The sequence below is a fragment of the Aotus nancymaae genome, unplaced genomic scaffold, assembly GCF_030222135.1.
Source record: "Aotus nancymaae isolate 86718 unplaced genomic scaffold, 86718_ANA_hifiasm-v0.15.2.pri h1tg000032l_0, whole genome shotgun sequence".
NCBI lineage: Eukaryota > Metazoa > Chordata > Mammalia > Primates > Aotidae > Aotus > Aotus nancymaae.
In genome coordinates, this window is record NW_026988445.1 from 20704456 (window position 1) to 20727110 (window position 22655).

At 43.7% G+C, this 22655-nt stretch overlaps 1 protein-coding gene across 1 annotated transcript in view; it reads left to right on the forward strand.

Annotated features, from left to right (window-relative positions):
- TBCE (tubulin folding cofactor E) overlaps positions 1–22655 on the forward strand; it is a 74196-nt gene that overhangs the window by 18125 nt on the left and 33416 nt on the right. Inside the window, exon 4 of the mRNA XM_012459887.2 lies at positions 15356–15541. Coding sequence (XP_012315310.1) covers positions 15356–15541 — 186 coding nt within the window. The remainder of the gene's footprint in view (positions 1–15355; positions 15542–22655) is intronic.

The following is a 22655-nucleotide window of genomic DNA, read 5'->3' on the forward strand; positions in this document are numbered from 1 at the left end:
AGCCTCCCAAGTAGCTGGGATTACAGGCGTCTGCCACTATGCTTGGCTAATTTTTTGTAATTTTAGTAGAGTTGGGACTTCATTATGTTGACCAGACTGGTCTTGAACTCCTGACCTTGTGATCTGCCCACCTCAGCCTCCCAAAGTGCTGAAATTACAGGTGTGAGCCACCATGCCCAGGTGCCTGTATTCGGATTCTTACCTTTGGAATATCTGCTTACTTCATTATGTCTTCTAGTGTTGTGTTGTCATCTCTAAACATTTATTTAATTGAAATACATAATATCTTATTATAAATTACTCTTTTTAAAATTTAAATAGGCACTTTGTTGACATTAAAAAATTATATGGGGCCGGATGTGGTGGCTCACACCTGTAATCCCAGCACTTTGGGAGGCTGAGGCGGCTGGATCGCGAGGTCAGGAGTTTGAGACTAGCTTGGCCAACATGGCGAAACCGCGTATCTACTAAAGATACACAACTTAGCCAGGCATGGTGGCAGGCTCCTGTAATCCCAGCTACTTGGGAGGCTGAGGCAGGAGAATCGCTTGAACCCTGCAGGCAGAGGTGGCAGTGAGCTGAGATTGTGTTATTGCACTCCAGCCTGGGCCACAAGAGCAAGACTCTGTCTCAAAAAAAAAAAAATAATAATAATAAAAAATTCTATGGGTAGGTATTGCTATCTGTGAATTCCATTCCAGGGTATTTATGGGGCAGTACAAAAGATACCATTGGGTCTGAGGTGGTAGAAAACCACTGGTCTAGACTACAAGAATTGTCCTTTAGAATTTGATGATTTCATGTCATTTTTTAGTTTCTCTCTGATCTCTTTTGTAACCTAAGGTAAATACAGTAATCTCCTGAGCTATATACCCATAATTAATATTTGTAACATTAGCAATTAATAGTGGTTTACAGTGTCCAAAATAAAATGTACAGATGAATCTCTAAAGGTAACATTTTATTTGGGAAGTAAGAATTGCAGCTCAGGGCATACACGTAGACTAGATGTCTTTGGTATGTCCAAAGAACACAGAAAAGGGGGTATGTTTTTTTTTTTTTTTTTGAGATGGAGTCTTGCTCTGTTGCCTCGGCTGGAGTGCAGTTACCTGATCTCAGCTCACTGCAACCTCTGCCTCCCGGGTTCAAGCGATTCTCCTGCCTCAGCCTCCTGAGTTGCTGGGACTACAGGCGCCTGCCACCATACCCCGCCAATTTTTGCATTTTTAGTAGAGATGGGTTTCACTATATTAGCCAGGCTGTTCTCGAACTCCTGACCTTGTGATCCGCCTGCCTTGGCCTCCCAAAGTGCTGGGATTACAAGCATGAGCCACCACACCTGGCCTTTTTTTTTTTTTTTTTGAAACCCGAGTTTTGCTCTTCTTGTCCAGGCTGGAGTGCAGTGACTCACCACAACCTCCTCTCTTGGGTTCAGGTGATTCTCCTGCCTCAGCCTCCTGAGTGGCTTGGATTACAGGCATGCACCACCAAGCCTGGCTAATTTTGTATTTTTAGTAGAGACAGGGTTTCTCCATGTTGGTTAGGCTGGTCTTGAGCTCCCATCCTTAGGTTATCTGCTGCCCACCTCGGCCTCCCAAATTGCTGGGATTACAGGTGTGATTGACTACACCTCATCCCCGCCCCCCGCTGCCTTTTTTCTTTTGAGGCAGGGTCTTGTTCTGTGCACTTGTAGTGCAGTGGCAGAATCATGGCTCATTACAGCCTCAGCCTCCTGCACTCAAGCAGTTCTCCCACCTCATTTTTTGATTTTTTTTTTAATAGAGGTGGGGTCTCCCTATGTTGCCCAGGCTGATCTCAAACTCCTTGGCTCAAGTGATCCTCCCTCCTTGGCCTCCCAAAGTTCTGGGATTACAGGTGTGACCCACCATGCCCGGCCTAGTACATTTTATTAAAAGGAGAAATGTTACATATTCTGAAAGGAAGTTCATTGGCACTAGTAAAGTTTTGGAGAGCTGGCTAGCAAGCTCTGATTGGTGAGTGACAGTGGTGGGTAAAATTAGAATCGGGGCAGATTGTTTTAGTCGCTATTAAATAAAAACCGGCATCAGGTTTCAACAGGCAGTTTCAGCAGCTGGGCTTATAGAAAACTTAATTCTTGGAGCAGGTGCTATGGTGCCCTGAGTGCTTTTTCCCCTTGGCCCCTTGACTCTGAATTAGTTGGGTATGACAAGAATGACCCAGTTTCTGTAATCAACTTTCACAAGATTTATGGCTGTGCACAGTCACCCGTGTTTTCCTAGGTACCGCTGCTCTCCACTTCTTGTCTTTTGGGGGAGTTGAGGGGTTCAAATATGGTAAGTAATTTTGAAGTCCTCTCTAATCCCTAGAGAGCAGAGTGATTTTCATTTTTTTTCAACCTTAACTACAGAGTATGCTCTGAACAGAACTGGACGTATCAGTATTCTACCCACTCACCTTTTATTTCAGTTGTTCTGTTTCCAAGCAATGATAGGATTTCTCTTTTCTGGTGGGAAATCGATCTTAAAATGGAACATTTCTTTAGCACTAGGGAGCAGAATCTGACTTTAATACCTGGCGTCAGAGAGGACGTGCTGTTCCAGCCTGTGTCTGTGATAGTGGACATCTTAGGAAGTGGATGCTTGACAATTTAAGAAATAAAGCGCTAGAAAGAAAGGGTAAATGTTTGAGGTTACAGACACCCCATTCACCCTGATGTGGTTGTTACACGTGGTATGCCTGTATTAAAATACTGTATGTACCCACAAAAATTAAAAAAGCCCTTGATTTAGTCTTCTTTTGTGTGTCATAAGCCTGTTGTAAAGTGTTTTGAGGCTCTTGGATGAGCATTAATGGATTGGTATAAAATATTCTCTTGGTATGGTGTAAAGTGTTGGAAGGTTTTTTTCTTTTTTAATCAGGAAGTGTGATGATAGTATATGGACAGGGTGCATCTCTGTTTAAAAAGGTCGTAGCTCTGGCCGGGCACGGTGGCTCAAGCCTGTAATCCCAGCACTTTGGGAGGCCGAGGCGGGTGGATCACGAGGTCAAGAGATCGAGACCATCCCGGTCAACATGGTGAAACCCCGTCTCTACTAATACAAAAAATTAGCTGGGCACGGTGGTGCGTGCTTGTAATCCCAGCTACTCAGGAGGCTGAGGCAGGAGAATTGCCTGAACCCAGGAGGCGGAGGTTGCGGTGAGCCGAGATCGCGCCATTGCACTCCAGCCTGGGTATCAAGAGCGAAACTCCGTCTCAAAAAAAAAAAAAAAAAAAAAAGGTCGTAGCTCTGCTTCATTTTTGAAAGCCTGTCTTGAATCCGAGCAGAATTATAATTGTGTCAACACAAAAGCAGTCAAGATGAATATTAAATTCAGCTTGTTAGAGAAACAAAAAAACCAGTCTACAGCAAGATGCTTATCTACTACACTGTTTTTCTCATGGGAAAACCACCTCAGTGGGTCAGCTCTTTAGATATGATAGCACTGAGCATTGCAGGAAAGCTAAGAGTTCTCTTCTCATGATGAACATTTAGTTATGCAACCTTGCCAAACACTAAACATTCCTGAAACAAACAGGGTATCAAGATCAACATTTATTAGAAACTCCCCAGAGACCTGGCCTTTTCCAGTAGCTTGTATCCAAAGCTCCAATAAGAAAGAGCTTACTATGGAAGTTTGGGAGTCTGTTGGGGACCCTTTACCTTTGTGTAGTGTTGCCAGATTCAGCAAAGAAAAATACCAAATACATAGTGAACTTTGGATTTCAGATAAACAGCAAATCAGTTTTTTTTCTTTTTAAAAAAATTTTTTTTCTTTTTTAGACACAGTTTTACCTGTTGGCCAGGCTAGTTTCCAACTCCTGACCTCAGGTGTTCCACCTGCCTCGGCCTCCCAGAGTGCTGGGATTACAGGTGTGAGCTACCACGCTGGGCCCATTTTTTTTTTTTTTTAGTATAAGTATGCGATATTGCAGGGGGGCATACTTACTTGAAAATGACTTACTATTTATCTGAAATACAAGTTTAACTGAACATCTTTAATTTTATCTGGCAATTCTTCTGGGGACATAGGACAGAATGAATCTTGATAACAGAGTTTTATGAGCACATCCTGTTTCCATAAAGGCCATGGGTCAGGATGATGATTTTGCCAGCAACATGTGTATTGGTGGGCAGAAGGAAGAAGGAACCTGAACAGTCCAAATGCTTCCAAGAGAAACATTTTTGGACACCTCTCCTGTATTCTCATCCTCACCAACGTTTTTCTCTTTAGACATAGTTCAGAATTTCAGGGTTTGGATACCGTTTCTTTTTTTTTTTTTTTTTTTTTTTTTGAGACGGAGTTTCGCTCGTTACCCAGGCTGGAGTGCAATGGCGCGATCTCGGCTCACCACAACCTCCGCCTCCTGAGTTCAGGCAATTCTCCTGCCTCAACCTCCTGAGTAGCTGGGATTACAGGCACGCGCCACCATGCCCAGCTAATTTTTTGTATTAGTAGAGACGGGGTTTCACCATGTTGACCAGGATGGTCTCGATCTCTTGACCTCGTGATCCACCCGCCTCGGCCTCCCAAAGTGCTGGGATTACAGGCTTGAGCCACCGCGCCCGGCTTGGATACCGTTTCTTAATACGTTAATCTAGAATCTCAGTGGAATCTATATAGATTGTTACAGTTTACTTCTTAGAGATTTGTTGTTATCAATGGACACCCATTCAGCCAGGATTTTTCATTATTTTTTAAGGCTGTTTTGTTTCCTGAGAAACCTACTGGAAATGTCCCAGAAAATATTGATCTTTAGTGTTAGTCTGATCTGCAAAGGGCATAGCGTCTGCTTTGCAACTACTAACACCATTCCTAACTCTCCTTTCATCTGCCTGCAGCTAAACGCAACAGTAATAAAGATCTCTTCATGACTTCTTTTTTTTACCACTGTTTTAAAAAGTGTAAATTTAGGACAGAGATGCAAACCATGGTATTTGTGTTTTGCATTGTTTTCTCGTTTATCATTATTAGAAATGTATTAGTTGAGCTCTTACACTTTTTCACTGAAATCACATAATGTTTGAAAAATAAATTTTTCTTTTTTTTTTTTTTTTTTTTTTTTTTTTTTTTTGAGACGGAGTCTCGCTCTTGTTACCCAGGCTGGAGTGCAATGGCGCGATCTCGGCTCACCGCAACCTCCGCCTCCTGGGTTCAGGCAATTCTCCTGCCTCAGCCTCCTGAGTAGCTGGGATTACAGGCACGCGCCACCGTGCCCAGCTAATTTTTTTGTATTAATAGAGACGGGGTTTCACAATGTTGACCAGGATGGTCTCGATCTCTCGACCTCGTGATCCACCCGCCTCGGCCTCCCAAAGTGCTGGGATTACAGGCTTGAGCCACCGCGCCCGGCCGAAAAATAAATTTTTCTATTTCTAGTTCCACCACCCCCATGTTACTCCTCTAAGGAAAACCAATACTATTTCATAAATTTCATTTCAGTATGAAATTAATTTCACTAAAATTTCAGGTTTCACTGTTTTATAAAGCAAAATCTATTTTATTAACAAGACTCTAGAAATGGTTTATTAGATGCAAAACTTGTTTGTACACATTTACATAGATTAAGGTTATATAAGCAAGCAAACAAACAGTTGGCCCAATGCAGTAACTCACGCCTGAGATCCCAGCACTTTGGAAGCCCGAGGCAGGCGAATCACCTGAGGTCGGGAGTTTGAGACCAGCCTGGCCAACATGGAGAAACCCCGTCTCTACTAAAAATACAAAATTAGCCGGGTGTGGTGACAGATGCCTGTAATCCCAGCTACTCGGGAGGCAAGAGAATCACTTGAATCCGGGAGGCGGAGGTTGTGGTGAGCCAAGGTTGCCCCATTGCACTCCAGCCTGGGCAACAAGAGCGAAACTCTGTCTCAAAAAAACAAAACGAAACAAATTGTCTGGAACTATTTTTCTTTTCTTTTTTTGAGACCGAGTTTCGCTCTTGTTACCCAGGCTGGAGTGCAATGGCGCGATCTCGGCTCACCGCAACCTCCGCCTCCTGGGTTCAGGCAATTCTCCTGCCTCAGCCTCCTGAGTAGCTGGGATTACAGGCACGCGCCACCACGCCCAGCTAATTTTTTGTATTTTTAGTGGAGACGGGGTTTCACCATGTTGACCAGGATGGTCTCGATCTCTTGACCTCGTGATCCACCCACCTCGGCCTCCCAAAGTGCTGGGATTACAGGCGTGAGCCACCGCGCCCGGCCCTGGAACTATTTTTCTAACATATAGTAACATGCCTGAGGATTTATTTCACCTTCTTACACATAAAGTGTTTAATATTTAATTGTTAGTGAACACAAGATCTATTTATATGTTGCCATACTAGTAAAGGAGTCCAGGCACAGGGCTCAAGCCTGTAATCCCCGTACTGTGGGAGGCCTAGGCAGAAGGATCACTTGGGCCAGGAGTTTGAGATCAGCCTGGTCAACATACTATCTCTACCAAAAATGTAAATACAAAAAGGAGATAACCTAGAAGTGATCTTTTTAATTTCCTCCAGAGAAGCACCTCTGTTGAAACCGTAAAACTTTATTTAAAATGTTACAGGTTTTACAAATGTTTTATTTTCAGTGGCACTGCTTTTGCTCTGCTACTTTTTGTTTTTGTAGGTATTTTTATGCAGGATCCTGTTTGATGCCTATGATAGGACAAAAATACCACTGCTTTTTTTTTTCTTCACCAAACTCCTGCTCATTCATCCTAAAGACCCAGCTCAGATTGTACATCTTTTCAGAATATACTCAAGATCAGGGGCTTTTTCTGTGCTATGGATCCTTTTGGCAGGCACAAAATGATACTTTAAAAGCAGAAATAAAATACAAAGGAAATCAGTTACATTAAATATAGTAATCAAAAAAATTTTTTTAAATTGATATATACATAGAATGTGCATGGGAAAAATGGATACACTAATATATGTCTTTATTAAATAACATTAAATGATCTACCAATGGGTCTAATAACTATTAAATTTTGGAGCGATGATGAGAATATGTGACCTTTTAAATACCTGGAACAAGTGTAAAGCAATAGGAAAATGTCTTTGGTTTCCATTGGTGACAAAATGCTGTAAATCTTACTCTAGTTTCTTGCCTGAATTTACGAGTAAAGATAATGTTGAAGGCCGGGCGTGGTGGCTCAAACCTGTAATCCCAGCACTTTGGGAGGCCGAGGCAGGTGGATCACGAGGTCAAGAGATCGAGACCATCCTGGTCAACATGGTGAAACCCCGTCTCTACTAAAAATACAAAAAATTAGCTGAGCATGGTGGCGCGTGCCTGTAATCCCAGCTACTCAGGAGGCTGAGGCAGGAGAATTGCCTGAACCCAGGAGGCGGAGGTTGCGGTGAGCCGAGATCGTGCCATTGCACTCCAGCCTGGGTAACAAGAGCGAAACTCCATCTCAAAAAAAAAAAAAGATAATGTTGAATTTTGATAAGAGGTTATGAAAATAACAATCCACTTTCCCCATCTGTCTCAGTTAGCTATTGCTGCATACTGTGTATCTTGGAAGTATTTGCTCACAAATTTAATAAATGATCATTTTGTTCCTCCCTACTTTGAAATCTGTGACTTGAAGGAGTTCAGGTGTGGTTGTCTCTGCTGCATTGATGTGGCCTGTGTGAATCCAGATGGCAAGTTCTGTGGTGGGGGATGCTAAGATCTTTCACCTAGGCCAGGCCACACTGTCCTTTGAGCCCACATTAGCATGCCTTCCCCTGAACTTAGCCTTCTTATGTTCACGGAGGTGAGACTGCTGGACCTGGGTGGCTAGGTGGACACATCTAAGCTTGCCCAATGTGGCATCCATTTTTTGGTGGCATATTGTCACCAAAGATGGCTGCCAGTAATGCTTCCCATCCTTATTCATGCATGCTGCTTCTCCCATGAAGAAGTGGAGTCTATTTCCTTTTTCTCTGAGTCTAGGCTGGCCCTAGACTCTGCTCTGGTAAGTAAGTGCAGTGATATTGTGCCAGTAGTTCTGGGATTAGCCTTTCAGAGGCCTTGCAGTTTCTGTTTTCACTTTCTTAGAAGCCAGTCACCACCTGAGAAGTCTAACCCTGTTGGGAACGGGGGTCCATGCAGACTCTAGCCATTCCAGCTACCTCCACCCAGGTGCCGATAATCTGAGTTGAGCCATCTTGGATGGTTCAGCCTCAGCTAGCTACCAACTGAATGCAGTCATGTGGGTGACTCCAGCTGACACCACATGAATCAGAACAATTCAGCTCGGCAAAACCTACCCACAGAACTATAAGAAGTATCACCTTAGGCCAGGCGTGGTGGCTCACGCCTCTAATCCTAGCACTTTGAGAGGCCAAGGTGGGCGGATCACAAAGTCAAGAGTTCAAGACCAGCCTTACCAACATGGTAAAACCCCATCTCTACTAAAAATACAAAAATTAGTGGGACGTGGTGGCGCGCGCCTGCATTCCCAGACACTCAGGAGGCTGAGGCAGGAGAATCGCTTGAACCTGGGAGGTGGAGGTTGCAGTGAGCTGATATGCCATTGCACTCTAGCCTGGGCGACAGAGTGAGACTCTATCTCCAAAAAAAGAAAAAAGAAATATCACCTTAATATTTTAAGTCACGGTCCCTTGGGGAGTTTTTATGCAGCAGTAGATAATGGAAAGAGGTAACAACTTTATACCTGAGATTTATGTGACCTTATCTTGTATATATTTATAACTATGTTTTCTGCTAGTAAATTACTCATGATAAAATTATGTCATTATTGATGGTATCGATATGGTCAGGAGCTTGTCTGAACAAGTTTGAGAGCCATTGGTTAGGTTTAGAGAGTATGGCATTTGAGTTATCTTAGTATTTCAAAATATCTGGGATTTTGTTGTTTTGTTTTTGAGACAGGGTCTCATTGTATTGCCCAGACTGGAGTGGCAATCCTAGCTCACTATAGTTTTTAACTTCTAGACTCAAGTGATCTTCTTGCCTCAGCCTCCTGAGTAGCTGGGACTACAGGTGCACACCACCGTGTCTGGCTAATGTGTAATTTTTTTTTTATTTTTTTTTTGTAGAAACAAGGTCTCATTATGTTGCCCAGGCTGGTCTCAAACTGCTGGCCTCTAGAGATCCTTCAGCCTTGGCTTCCTGAAGTGAGCTGCCACACCTGGCCAGTTTATTTTTAGTAGTATTATATCAGATGCAATAACTGTACATAAAGGGCAGTTAGTGTTTGTGCCAGGCAATAAAGTAGATGGCTTATTTAGTCCTTATAAATAACCTCATTTGAGAGGGCTTTAAAGCTGAGGTAATTTAGGCTGAGGTATAAATTCAGCTGCCTGAGGTCACGTAGCTAGTAAGTAATGCAGCCAGGAACTGAACTCCGGTTTGTGTTTGTGTGCCTCCACCCCTGTTCCCCCATCCCTACCCCTGTGTTTTTTTTCTTTTTGAGACAGAGTCTTGCTCTATCACCCAGGCTGGAGGGCAGTGGCAAAATCTCGGTTAACTGCAACCTCCACTTCCTGGGTTCAAGCAATTCTCTGCCTTAGCCTCCCGAGTGGCTGGGATTATAGGCGCCTGCCACCACACCTGACGGATTTTTGGTAATTTTAGTAGAGATGCAGTTTCACCATCTTGGCCAGGATAGTCTTGAACTCCTGACCTCATTATCTACTTACCTCAGCCTCCCAAAGTGCTGGGATTACAGGTGTCAGCCACTGCGCCTGGCCCACCCCGGTTTTGGGGACATATGTGTTAACTAAGATTTTTTTTTTTCTTTAAGGGGAAAACAGGTTTTTTTTTTTGAGACGGAGTTTCGCTCCGTCTTTTTTTTGAGGCTGGAGTGCAATGGCGCGATCTCGGCTCACCGCAGCCTCCGCCTCCTGGGTTCAGGCAGTTCTCCTGCCTCAGCCTCCTGTGTAGCTGGGATTACGGGCACGCGCCACCATGCCCAGCTAATTTTTTTTTGTATTTTTAGTAGAGACAGGGTTTCACCATGTTGACCAGGATGGTCTCGATCTGTTGACCTCGTGATCCACCTGCCTCGGCCTCCCAAAGTGTTGGGATTACAGGCGTGAGCCACCGCGCCGGGCCGAGAAAACAAGTTTTAAGAGAGTAAAGGGGCTGGGTGCGGTGGCTCACGCCTGTAATTCCAGCACTTTGAGAGGCCAAGGCAGGTGGATAACCTGAGTTCAAGAGTTCAAGATTAGCCTGGGCCAATATGGTGCAACCCCGTCTCTACTAAAAATACAATAATTAGCCAGGTGTGGTGTTGCATGCCTGTACTCCCAGCTACTTGGGAGGCTGAGGCAGGAGAATTGCCTGAACCCAGGAGGCGGAGGTTGCAGTGAGCTGAGATCAAAACACTGCACTCCAGCCTTGGCAACAGAGTGAGACTCCGTCTCCAAAAATAATAATAATAAAGGAATAACTGATGGCTACTCCATAGGCAGAACAGTCTGGAGGGCTGCTGGTTGCCCATTTTTATGGTTATTTCTTGATTATATGCTAAACCAGGGGTGGATTATTCGTGCCTCCCTAAAACTTTTAAGACTATCAAGGGTAATCGGATGTTGCCGTGGCATTTGTAAACTATCATGGCACTGGTGAGAGTGTAGCAGTGAGGATGAACCCGAGGCCACTCTTGTTGCCATCTTGGTTCTAGTGGGTTTTAGCCGACTTCTTTACTGCATGTTGTTTTATTAGCAAGGTCTTTAATGATCGGTATCTTGTACCGACCCCCTATCTCATCCTGAGACTTAGAATGGGTAACCATCTGAAATGCAGCCTGGTACGTCTCAGCCTTGTTTTACCCAGCCCCTATTCAAGATGGAGTTGCTCTGGTTCAAACGTCTCTGACGTATTTCCCCCATTCCTTTTACAAGCGAACCCTTAATCCTAAGGGTTGCAGAGGGATGAAGATCCATCTTCTGTAACTTCTTTATGCTGAACAGGGGTGATGATATTCCTTCCTGTTGGGTCTCTTGCATTCAGGTTAGAGAGGAGCTCAGTTAGAAAGCGTTGGTATGGTGAAGGCCATTCTTAACTCTTGAATTCTGACAAAAGGTAATATATGGAAGATTCCTAAGTATTCAGTTTAAGAAAACATTTAGTAAGATTATCCTGCGTTGCTACACAAAGAGTATAATGACAGCAATATATTACATAACAGTAAACAAAGTAAAATTATCCCAAGTAAACTAAATTAGCAGGTTTTCCATGAACTAGGCAATTGTTGAAATCAAGCTAATGAGTCGCTAGCCAATTCCAATATGTGCCCAGAATTAGAATATTGATCCAGATTTTAGCATTACTCATCTCTCTTGTTTCTTCTGAGCAGCAGCCAGAGATCACTAGTTGGTTCGCAGGAATAAGTGGGATCATTCTCTTGTGTTCCATAGGCCTGTGGAACACAGGTCAGGAACTGTGTAAACAAGGAATGAGGCCAGTTTTCCCAAAGGGCTTTTATTGGCGCTATAAGTTAAGTTTAATTCCTGAAAGGAACGCACGCCATTCCAGTTAAAGCCTTGGCAAAATAACCAGTTTTTCCACTTGTGTCCTAAGGTCAGCCAATCAGTGCTGCAGTCTGTTTCCTTTGTGTGGTGGGGTGGGTCTCCTCAGTATCATCCTTTCTGTGGTTTGCCAGAAATATGTTACCTGAAAGGGGTCTTGATCCAGACTCCAAGAGAGGGTACTTGGATCTTGCAAAGGAAAAACTTCGAGGGGGCCAGCACGGTGGCTCACGCCTATAATCCCAGCACTTTGGGACGCCAAGGCAGTGGATCACCTGAGGTCGAGAGTTTGAGACCAGCCTGGCCAGCATGGTGATACCCTGTCTCTACTAAAAATACAAAAATTAGCCAGGCATGGTGGCAGGTGCCTGTAATCCCAGCTGCTCAGGAAGCTGAGGCAGAAGAATCGCTTGAACCGAGGAGGCAGAGGTTGCAGTGAGCTGAGATAGCGCCATTGCACTTCCAGCCTGGGCAACAGACCGAAACTCTGTCTCAAAAAAAAAAAAAAAAAAGTGAGGAGAATTCTTCAAGTGAAAGCGAGTTTATTAAGAAAGTAAAGGAAAGGGCCGGGCGCGGTGGCTCAAGCCTGTAATCCCAGCACTTTGGGAGGCCGAGGCGGGTGGATCACGAGGTCAAGAGATCGAGACCATCCTGGTCAACATGGTGAAACCCCGTCTCTACTAAAAATACAAAAAACTAGCTGGGCGTGGTGATGTGTGCCTGTAATCCCAGCTACTCGGGAGGCTGAGGCAGGAGAATTGCCTGAACCCAGGAGGCAGAGGTTGCGGTGAGCCGAGATCGCGCCATTGCACTCCAGCCTGGGTAACAAGAGTGAAACTCCATCTCAAAAAAAAAAAGTAAAAGAATAAAGAATGGCTATTCCATAGAGCAGCCAGTTAACTAGGATCTTAATTTAAGAGATATTAAAATTGTTAATAAATTTGTTTAATTTACGGAAACAATCACTGATTTGTGTGTATAAGCCATGAGAGAAATATGGAACTTAATTTTGCTACAAAAGAGAATTTAATTTCCTGCATAATCAGTTTCTCCCTATTCTACTGAATTAATTTCATCAACATACAAGGTGGATATTTTCTCCTGTCTTAAACAATGTCCTTCCTTTGACCCTTGTGCCCCTTCGGCTATTCACCCCACCTTTTCCCCTTTCCAGTAAAACTCTCTAGGACAAGGGTAGGCTGTGCTCACTGTCCTCCGAGTCTTTGGGATTCACCCACACTGGGCTTTGCCCTATTGCTCCACCCACACTGCTTGTGGGAAAGGTTATGTTCGTGTTGCTGGATTCAGTGGCCTCAGCCATTACCTTACATGACCTGGTTTTAGCATTGGACATGGTTGTAGACTTTCTTCATTGGCTTCCAGGACACTACACTCTCCAAGTTTCTTTCTCTTTTCTTTTCTCTCTTCCTCTCTTCCCCACTTCCCCCTCCCTCCCTCCCTTCCTTCCTTCTTTCCTCCCTCTTTCTTGCTCTCTCTCTCTCTCTTTCTTCCTTTTTTTGAGATACAGTTTCCCTCTGTCGCTCAGCTAGAGTGCAATGGTGTGATCTCAGCTCATTGCAACCTTCCCCTCCCGGGCTCAAGTGATTTTCGTGCCTCATACTCCCAAGTAGCTGGAATTACAGGTGCCTGAAACCATGCCTGGTTGTATTTTTAATAGAGACAGGGTTTCACCGTGTTGACCAGGCTGATCTGAAACTCCTCACCATAGGTGATCCCCCCGCCTCAGCCTCCCAAAGTGCTGGGATTATAGGCATGAGCCACTGCACCTGGGTCACACTCTCCAAGTTTCTAACTCCCTCCTGCCACTTCTTCCCAGGCAGGGGATTGGTTCTAACTCTTTGGGATCACAAATTCCTTTTAGAGTCTGGTCATCACTGTGACCCCACATCCTAGCAAAAACTGTATATATGTTTATGTTAACACAGTTTATTACAAATAGTGGTTTTCATCCTTTTAAATTATGATGACCTTTTTTTTTTTTTTTTTTTTTTTGTGATGGACTTTCGATCTTGTTGCCCAGGCTGGTGTAAAATGGTGCAATCTTGGCTCACTGCAACCTCCACCTCCCGGGTTCAAGTGATTCTCCTGCCTCAGTCTCCTGAGTAGCTGGCATTACAGGCATGTACCACATCTGGCTAATTTTGTATTTTTAGTAGAGACAAGGTTTCTCCATGTTGGTCATGCTAGTCTTGAACTCCTGACCTCAGGTGATCCACCTGCCTCGGCCTCCCAGAGTGCTGGGATTATAGGCATGAGCCACTGTGCCTGGCCAAAATTATGGTGACTTCTAAGAAGGTCTGATTTTTTTAAGAGTTAATGATTGTCACCTGGGCAACATAGCAAGCTGTTGTCTCTTTTTTTTTTTTTTTGAGACAGAGTTTCGCTCTTGTTACCCAGGCTGGAGTGCAATGGCGCGATCTCCGCTCACCGCAACCTCCGCCTCCTGGGTTCAAGCAATTCTCCTGCCTCAGCCTCCCGAGTAACTGGGACTACAGGCACGCACCACCATGCCCAGCTAATTTTTGTATTTTTAGTAGAGATGGAGTTTCACCTTGTTGACCAGGATGGTCTCGATCTCTTGACCTCGTGATCCACCCGCCTCGGCTGCCCAAAATGCTGGGATTATAGGCGTGAGCCACCGCACCCAGCCAAGATGTTGTCTCTTAAAAAAAATACAGAAAACATTAGCTGAACATGGTTGCTTATGCCTATGGTCTTAGCTACTTGGGATGCTGAAGAGGGAGCATTGCCTGAGCCTCGGAAGTTGGAGGCTGCAGTTAGTTATGATTGTGTCACTGCACTCGCCTAGGTGACAGTGAGACCCCTTTTCTTTAAAGTAGGCTGGGCATGGTGACTCATGCTTGTAATCACAGCACTTTGGGAGGCCAAGGCAGGAGGATCACTTATGGTCAGAAGTTCAAGATCATCCTGGCCACATGGTGAAACCCTGTCTCTACTAAAGATACAAAAATTAGCCTGGGTGTAGTGGAACATGCCTGTAGTCTCAGCTAATTGAGAGGCTGAGGTGGGAGAAATACTTGAACTCAGGAGGCAGAGGTTGCAGTGAGTCAAGATTAAGCCACTGCACTCCAGCCTGGGCAACAGAGGGAGATTTTTGTCTCAAAAAAAAAAAAAAAAAAAAAAAATTAATGATGGTAAGCCGAAATAGAGTTTATAACACAATTTTGAGCAATTTATAGAGTTCACTGTTTCTTCTTTTTTTTAAGTGAGAAGGTCTTGCTCTGTTACCAAAATAAAAATAAATAAATAAATAATTTTGTATATAATTCACCTACAATTTTTTTTTTTTTTTGTAAAAGATGGAGTGTTGCTCTGTTGCCCAGGCTGGAGTGCAGTGGCACAATCTCGGCTCACTGCAACCTCAACCTCCCGGTTCAAGTGATAAGCGATTCTCCCGATAGCCTCCCTAGTAGCCGGGACTACAGGTGTGCATGCGTCACCATGCTGGGCTAATTTTGTATTTTAATAGAAAATTTTTGTGTTTTTAATAGAAAAATAAAAATTCTATTATTTAATAGGAAAATAAAAATTCACGGAGGTGGCTGTGCCTGGCCACCCCCATGGATTTAATACTTCTGTTTTTTCTAATGTGAACTGTCAGTTTTATATTACTTGTTTGTTTATGGATTTAACATGCTTGCATAATCTCATAACCCTTTATGGTGAATCATACTGATTATATATTAGTATATTAGATTCTCTTTCATGCTAATTTTGATTTTTTAGCATATAGAAATTTTTGAAGACCTTCAGAACATTGCATTTATGGCCTTTCTTGGTGGGTAATATTTTCTGTGTGTCATTGCTCTTCTTTTCCAGGCACCCAACAGGAGGATCATTTATTCGTCCGAAAAAGGTAAATTTTGGAATAGACTTTCTCACTGCAGTTAAAAACCGCTATGTATTAGAAGATGAACTGCAGGAAGATGGAAAAGAACAAACTGTTACAATTGGAAATAAACCTGTGGAGACTATTGGTTTTGACTCTATTATGAAACAGCAAAGGTAAGTGGAATTTATAATGGCAGAGCTGACTTTTGTGGTTTTATTAAGGTTCAGAATTGAAATTCCATGACTGTGTGGATGCTAAGGACTTTGCTTTCTAAACTGGTTTAAACTTTTCACAGAAACTGATTCAAAATCTGAGGAATCCAAGGATTATTTAGGGAAATAAAAATTTTTATTTTAGCACAAGATTGGTAGATTTTTCCAGTTTGCAATCGAAACATTTATTGGTCCATTATTAATATTCACATCATATTATCTTGTGTTGACTAACTAAGGCTGACATTTGTGTTCTTTTCTATTTCATGGTAATGGTAAGTTGGGAATGGAAACAGCAGTCTGAATTGTTCCCTATGCCATGAAGTGTGCTGGTGGCATCTATTTTTTTTTTTGTCGAGGCAGAGTTTTGCTGCTGTTGCCCAGGCTGGAGTGCAATGGCACGATCTCGGCTCACCATAACCTCCGCCTCCTGGGTTCAAGAGATTCTCCTGCCTCACCCTCCCCAGTAGCTGGGATTATAGGCATGCACTACCATACCTCGCTAAATTTGTATTTTTAGTAGAGACAGGGTTTCTCCATTTTGGTCAGTCTGGTCTCGAACTCCCAACTCAGTTGATCCACCCACCTTGACCTCCCAAAGTGCTGGGATTACAGGCGTGAGCCACCATGCCCAGCGGTGCCATCTATTAATAGTAGGGAGTAGTTTCTGCCTCTGGCTGCACAGCTTCGTCACCTGGGGAGTTGTGAAACATGCAGCATCCTTTGTCCCATGCCAGATCTGCTGATTCAGAATTTTGGGATATGGGCTCTAAATAATGCATTTTATTTTATCTTATATTTTTGGATTTTTCTTTTTTTTTTTTTGAGATGGAGTCTCGCTCTGTAGCCCAGGTAAGAGTGCAGTGGCGTGATCTCCACTCACTGCAACTTCTGCCTCCCAGGTCCCAGTTCAAGCAGTTCTCCAACCTCAGCCTCCCAAGTAGCTGGGATTACAGGCACGAGCCACCATGCCCAGCTAATTTTTGTATTTTTTAGTAGAGACGGGGTTTCACCATATTGGCCAGTCTGGTCTTGAACTCCTGACCTCTTGATCCACCCGCCTCGGCCTCCCAAAGTGCTGGGATTACAGGCATCAGCCACCGAGCCTGGCCAATTTTTATTTTTATACAGACAGGATCTTGCTCTATTGCCCAGGCTGGTCTTGAACTCTTGGGCTCAAGTGATCCTCCCACCTTGGCTTCCCAAAGCACTGGGATTACAGGTGTGAGTCACTGCACCCGGCCTTAAAATAATGCATTTTAAAACTGCTGCATGAGAACATTCTCTTTTCTCTGAAACTATATATTGTGACATTGTACAAGGAGGCTTACTAGTCATTCTATGAACTGTTTGAATCAAAGAGAGAGAAAGTTAATATTTACAGAAAACCAGTCTGGCTGCACAAGAACTGACCAGGCCTTGCAGCTTACTGTGGTGACTTGGATGAGGTAGCTGGGTGAGGACCCCTGGTGGCCACTGTGAGAATAAATTTATGGCCTCTTGTAGGCCTGCAATATATTTTCTTTCAGTCTCTAAAAGAATTGGCCCAGCGTAGTGGCTCACGCCTGTAATCCAAGCACTTTGGAGGCCAAGGCGGGCGGATCACCTGAGGTCGGGAGTTCAAGACCAGCCTAACCAACATGGTGAAACCATGTCTTTAAAAGAAAAAAAAAGAGAATAAGATATAGTTTTTTCCAAAGTAAATTTCCTTGTTATCTTTTGTTATTGTTGTTATTAATAAAAGCGCATATGAGGACAATGTTGAAAGTAAAATAAATACATTTCTTGGCACCTCTACTCTTTTGCATACATGGCACCCGTTAAAAAAAATTTCGACTGGGCGCAGTGGCTCACGCCTGTAATCCCAGCACTTTGGGAGGCCAAGGCGGGTGGATTACGAGGTCAGCAGTTTGAGAGCAGCCTGGCCAACATGGTGAAACCTCGTCTACTAAAAATATTAAAAATTAGCCGGGCATGGTGGTGGGCGCCTGTAATCCCAGCAACTCAGGAGGCTGAGGCAGGAGAATTGCTTGAACCCGGGAGGCAGAGGTTGCAGTGAGCCAAGATTGTGCCATTGCACTCCAGCCTGGGTGACAGAACAAGACTCTGTCTCAAAAAAAAAATCTCAGAATAAATCAAGAGTTTTAAAGGAACAAATTGACTTCCTTTAATTATGAAAGAAAATACATTTATTGTTGATAATATAGAAATTACAAATTGAACAAAAAAGTATCATGACTAATGCCACCACTTAGATATAAGTATCATGAATGGGCTGGGTGCAGTGGCTCACGCCTGTAATCTTAGCACTTTTGGAGGCCAAGGTGGGAGGATTATTTAAAGCCAGGAATTTGAGACTAGTCTGGCCAACATGGTGGAGCCCTGTCTCTACTAAAAACACAAAAAGTTAGCTGGGTGTGGTGGTACACGCCTGTAGTCCCAGATGCTTGGGAGGCTGAGGCAGGAGAATCATTTGAACCTGGGAGGCGGACGTTGCAGTGAGCCAAGATCGTGCCGCTCCACTCCAGCCTGGGTGATAGGATGAGACTCTGTCTCAACACAAAAACAAAGACAAAAAAAACCTATCATGAACAGTTTTTACTGTTTATCCTATTGATTTACTTGGATTTAAAGAACTATATGCTTCATAGGGTTAGAGTTCTTCCCTTTATTTTTTATTTTTTACTGTTAGTGCAAGAAGATATTTTTTCCCATTTAAAATACAAATAGCCTGGGCAAAATGGCAAAACCCTGTCTCTACAAATAAATAAATACATACATATATACATACAAAAATTAACTAGGTGTGGTAGTGCATGCCTATAGTCCCAGCTATTTGGGAGGCTGAGGTGGGAAGATCACCTGAATCCTGGAGGTCAAGGCTCCAGTGAGCCATGATCACTGCACTCCAGCCCGGGTGACATAGTGAGACCTTGTCTCAACAGATGAACAAACAAAAAAACACCAAATATTTAAATATCTCTTACCCAAAAGAAGATTTTTTTTTTTAATTGGCTAATCTCTTTTTAGAGAATATTATGGGCTCTAAGAATATATATATATTTTTAGACAGAGTCTCTGTCACCAGGCGCCAGGCTGGAGTGCAGTGGCGTGATCTTGGCTCACTGCAACCTCCGCCTCCTGGGTTCAAGCAATTCTCCTGCCTCAGCCTCCCGAGTAGCTGGGACTACAGGCGTGCGCCACCACGCCCAGCCAATTTTTGTATTTTAGTGGAGACGTGGTTTCACCACATTGACCAGGATGGTCTCATCTCTTGACCTTGTGATCCGCCTCCTCGGCCTCCCGAAGTGCTGGGATTACAGGCATGAATCACCGTGCCCAGCCAGGCTCTAAGAATATTAACAAATTGAAAACAGATTTTTGTCCCCTAGTTTATGAAGGACTATGTAACTCATGAATTTTTCTGTAAATGACCCTACATTTTGGGTATCGTTGCGTTTGATAATTAGTGCCTTTCTTGATTGAAAAGGTAAAATTTTAGAGATTCTGGAGCAATCTCGTATGTTGGCTGGAGCTTAGTAAATAGTATGAGACAGCTTGGTAGAATGTCGCCACTGTTGGAGTTAGGCTGGGTTCAAATGCCAGCTAAGGCACCTTTGACTGACAGAAGTTAGAGGTAGCTACTTATTGTTTCTAAACCTCAGATTCTTCAATTACAACATAAAACCTAAGATACAAGTGCTGTTGTGAATAACAAATGAGATCCTGCAATTAATGATAGCTGTTATTGTTAGGAGTTGAAACCTCTACTTTAAGCCATTGTCTTATCTCCTCAATAAAATCCAGCATTTTTGAGATTATATCACTAAGAAAAGACATTCAATAAAGGAATCAAAAACAAAGTTTAAAAAAAACCCATTATGTATGGCTTCTCCTGGAGATGGCTTTGGCTCTGGAGTGATGTTTGGATTGAGATCTGAGTCCTCACGCTTTCTGTCAAGTTGTCCTGGCAAGGCAGGCAATTTTAAATTTTAGAGGGAAGGAGCGACATCTGTTGGACATAGTGAAAACTACAGTTTGAAGTAGTTTGGTGAGATTCCTGTAGTTTTCTGTGATGTCATATGCCTACAAAGCTGGCTTCTGGGTGATTGCTGCAATAAAATGCATGTATTTATGTACATCTATCATGCATCAATAAAAATATTTGCTTTATAACAAAGCAAGTATCTCTTAAATCAGTGTGGAACAGGAAATGGAGTTGGTGGCGTCCAGTCTGATGCCAGGGTGTGGGAAGTTGAGCAGTGCCCAGCAGACGCTGAGTTAATAGGACATAAGGAATGATTAAGTTGTTTTGCCCTAACTACATACTTAATTGGAGCTGGCCTAAGTACCATGAAAAAATTACTGAAACCCCAATGGCCCTGTGGCCTGAGAAAGTTTGGGACCCTCTACCTATGAATTCTGCTGCTGCCTTTTGTACCCTAGATTTTCATGATTGTAATAATTCATGCCTTGCATTTTCATCTTGGTGTTTCTCCCAAATGTTGTTAGGTTTAAAAAAAAATTTTTTTTTTGAGACGGTATCATTCTGTCGCCCAGGCTGGAGTGCAGCGGCACAATCTTGGCTCACTGCAACCTCCACCTCCAAGGTTCAAGTGATTCTCCTGCCTTAGCCTCTCAAGCAGCTGGGACTACAGGTGTGCACCACCATGCCCAGCTAATTTTCATATTTTTTTTTTGTAGAAATCAGGTTTTACCATGTGGGCCAGGCTGGTCCCAAACTCCTGGCCTCAAGTGATCTGCTCACCTCAGCCTCCCAAAGTGTTGAGATTACAGGTGTGAGCCACTGCACCTGGCCCGGTTTTATTTTTATAAATACTTATCAAGTGAATTACAGTATGTCAGACAGTCTTCTGAGAGCTGCACAAATATTAACTGGCTAAAATGATTTTAGCATTTAAAAATTGGTAGTAAAATACGCATAACATTTATCATAACCTTTATTTTATTTATTTATTTTTTTTGCTGGAGAGCGATTTATTAGAAAGCAAGAGAGACAGCTCCCATGCTGTTGTGGGAGGGGAGCCTGGAGCCGGATCTCCCTATCATAACCATTTGTAATTAACAGTCAGTGTTAACTGTATTCATCATGTTGTGTAACCAGTGTCCAGAACTTTATTTTACTCTTTGAGTCGGCGTTCTCTCCGTGTTGCCCAGCCTGCAGTGCGATGGCACGATCTCGGCTCACTGCAGCCTCCACTTCCTGGGTTCAAATGATTCTCCTGCCTCAGCCTCCTGAGTAGCTGGTATTACAGGGATAACAGGTGTGCACCACCATGCCTGGCTGGTTTTTGTATTTTTGGTGGAGAAGAGGTTTCACCATGTTGGTCAGGCTGGTCTTGAACTCCTCACCTTGTGATCTGCCCAACTTGGCCTCCCGAAGTGCTGGGATTACAGGTGCGAACCACTGTGCCTAGCCTGGAACTTTTTCATCATCCCAAACTGAAACTCTATGTCTATTGAAACACTAACTACTAATTTCTTCTCCCATTAGCCTCAGTCAACCACCCGTCTACTTTCTGTCGCTATGAATTTGACTACTCTGGAACCTCACATAAGTATTTGTTCTTTTGTGACTGGCTTATGTCACCTAGTATAATGCACTCAAGGTTCATCCACATTGTGGCGTGTGTCAGAATTTCCTTCCTTTTTGTTAAGTTCACACAGTATTGCATTGCATATGCATGCCGCGTTTTGTTTGTCCTTTCATTTGTTGAGGACAGTATGGGCACGGGTTGCTTCCACCTCTTGGCTGTTACGAATAATGCTGCTGTGAACTTCTGCATATGCTGCAGCCTTTTATTTTTTATTTTTTATTTTTTTGAGACGGAGTTTCGCTCTTGTTACCCAAGCTGGAGTGCAATGGCGCGATCTCGGCTCACCGCAACCTCTGCCTCCTGGGTTCAGGCAATTCTCCTGCCTCAGCCTCCTGAGTAGCTGGGATTACAGGCATGCACCACCATGCCCGATGAATTTTTTGTATTAGTAGAGATGGGGTTTCACCATGTTGACCAGGATGGTCTCGATCTCTTGACCTCGTGATCCACCCGCCTTGGCCTCCCAAAGTGCTGGGATTACAGGCTTGAGCCACCGCACCCGGCCTGCCGCAGCCTTTTAAAGATACGAAGTCTGAGGTACGGAGTTGTTAATCACTTGCCCAAAGCCAAAGGAGATGGTGGAATTCGGATTTGAACCCAGGTAGTCTGGTATATATGTGGATTCTTTCTTTTTTTTGAGATGGAGTCTCGCTCTGTCGCCCAGGCTGGAGTGCAGTGGTGTGATCTCAGCTCACTGTAACCTCTGCCTTCCGGTTCAGGTGATTCTCCTGCCTCAGCTTCATGATTAGCTGGGACTACAGGCACACGCCACCATGCCCAGCTAATTTTTGTATTTTTAGTAGAGACAGGATTTTCACCATGTTGGCCAGGATGGTCTTGAAGTCCTGACCTTGTGATTCACCCGCCTCGGCCTCCCAAAGTACTGGGATTACAGGCGTGAACCACTGCACCGAGCTGGATTCTTTTCGTGAATAGAAAACACAGATTCTCTATATGTAACAAATGGCTGCCAGAAATACCTGGTGATGCTGAAACTGGCACACTCTCTAGGACGTACCTTTGGGAGGCTTTTACATGTGAGTGTAAGAAGCACTCTGTAGCGTGTACTTCTGCACTACGTGCGTAGATGCCAGAAGCGTATCTCCATTCACTGTGGTCTGTTCCTATAACAAACACTGTAAGGTGTGAAGAGGAATGTTCTGGAGTGCCATGTGTCACTGTAGCGAGACCTTGCCACTGAACAATAGACTATTGAGGAAAAAGTCAACTGCAGAAGGCTCTGCAGAGTAGAATGTCATTTATATCAAGTTTCAGAATATTCAAAAATGCTATACTTGTTTAGGGATAAGGAAATATATGGCAGAAATATTAAGAAATGCTTAAGATTAAATAAACATCAAATGTAGTATAAAGTTACCCCTGGGGAAGGCCGGGCACGGTGGCTCACGCCTGTAATTCCAGCAGGGATTTGGGAGACTGAGGTGGGTGAATCTCTT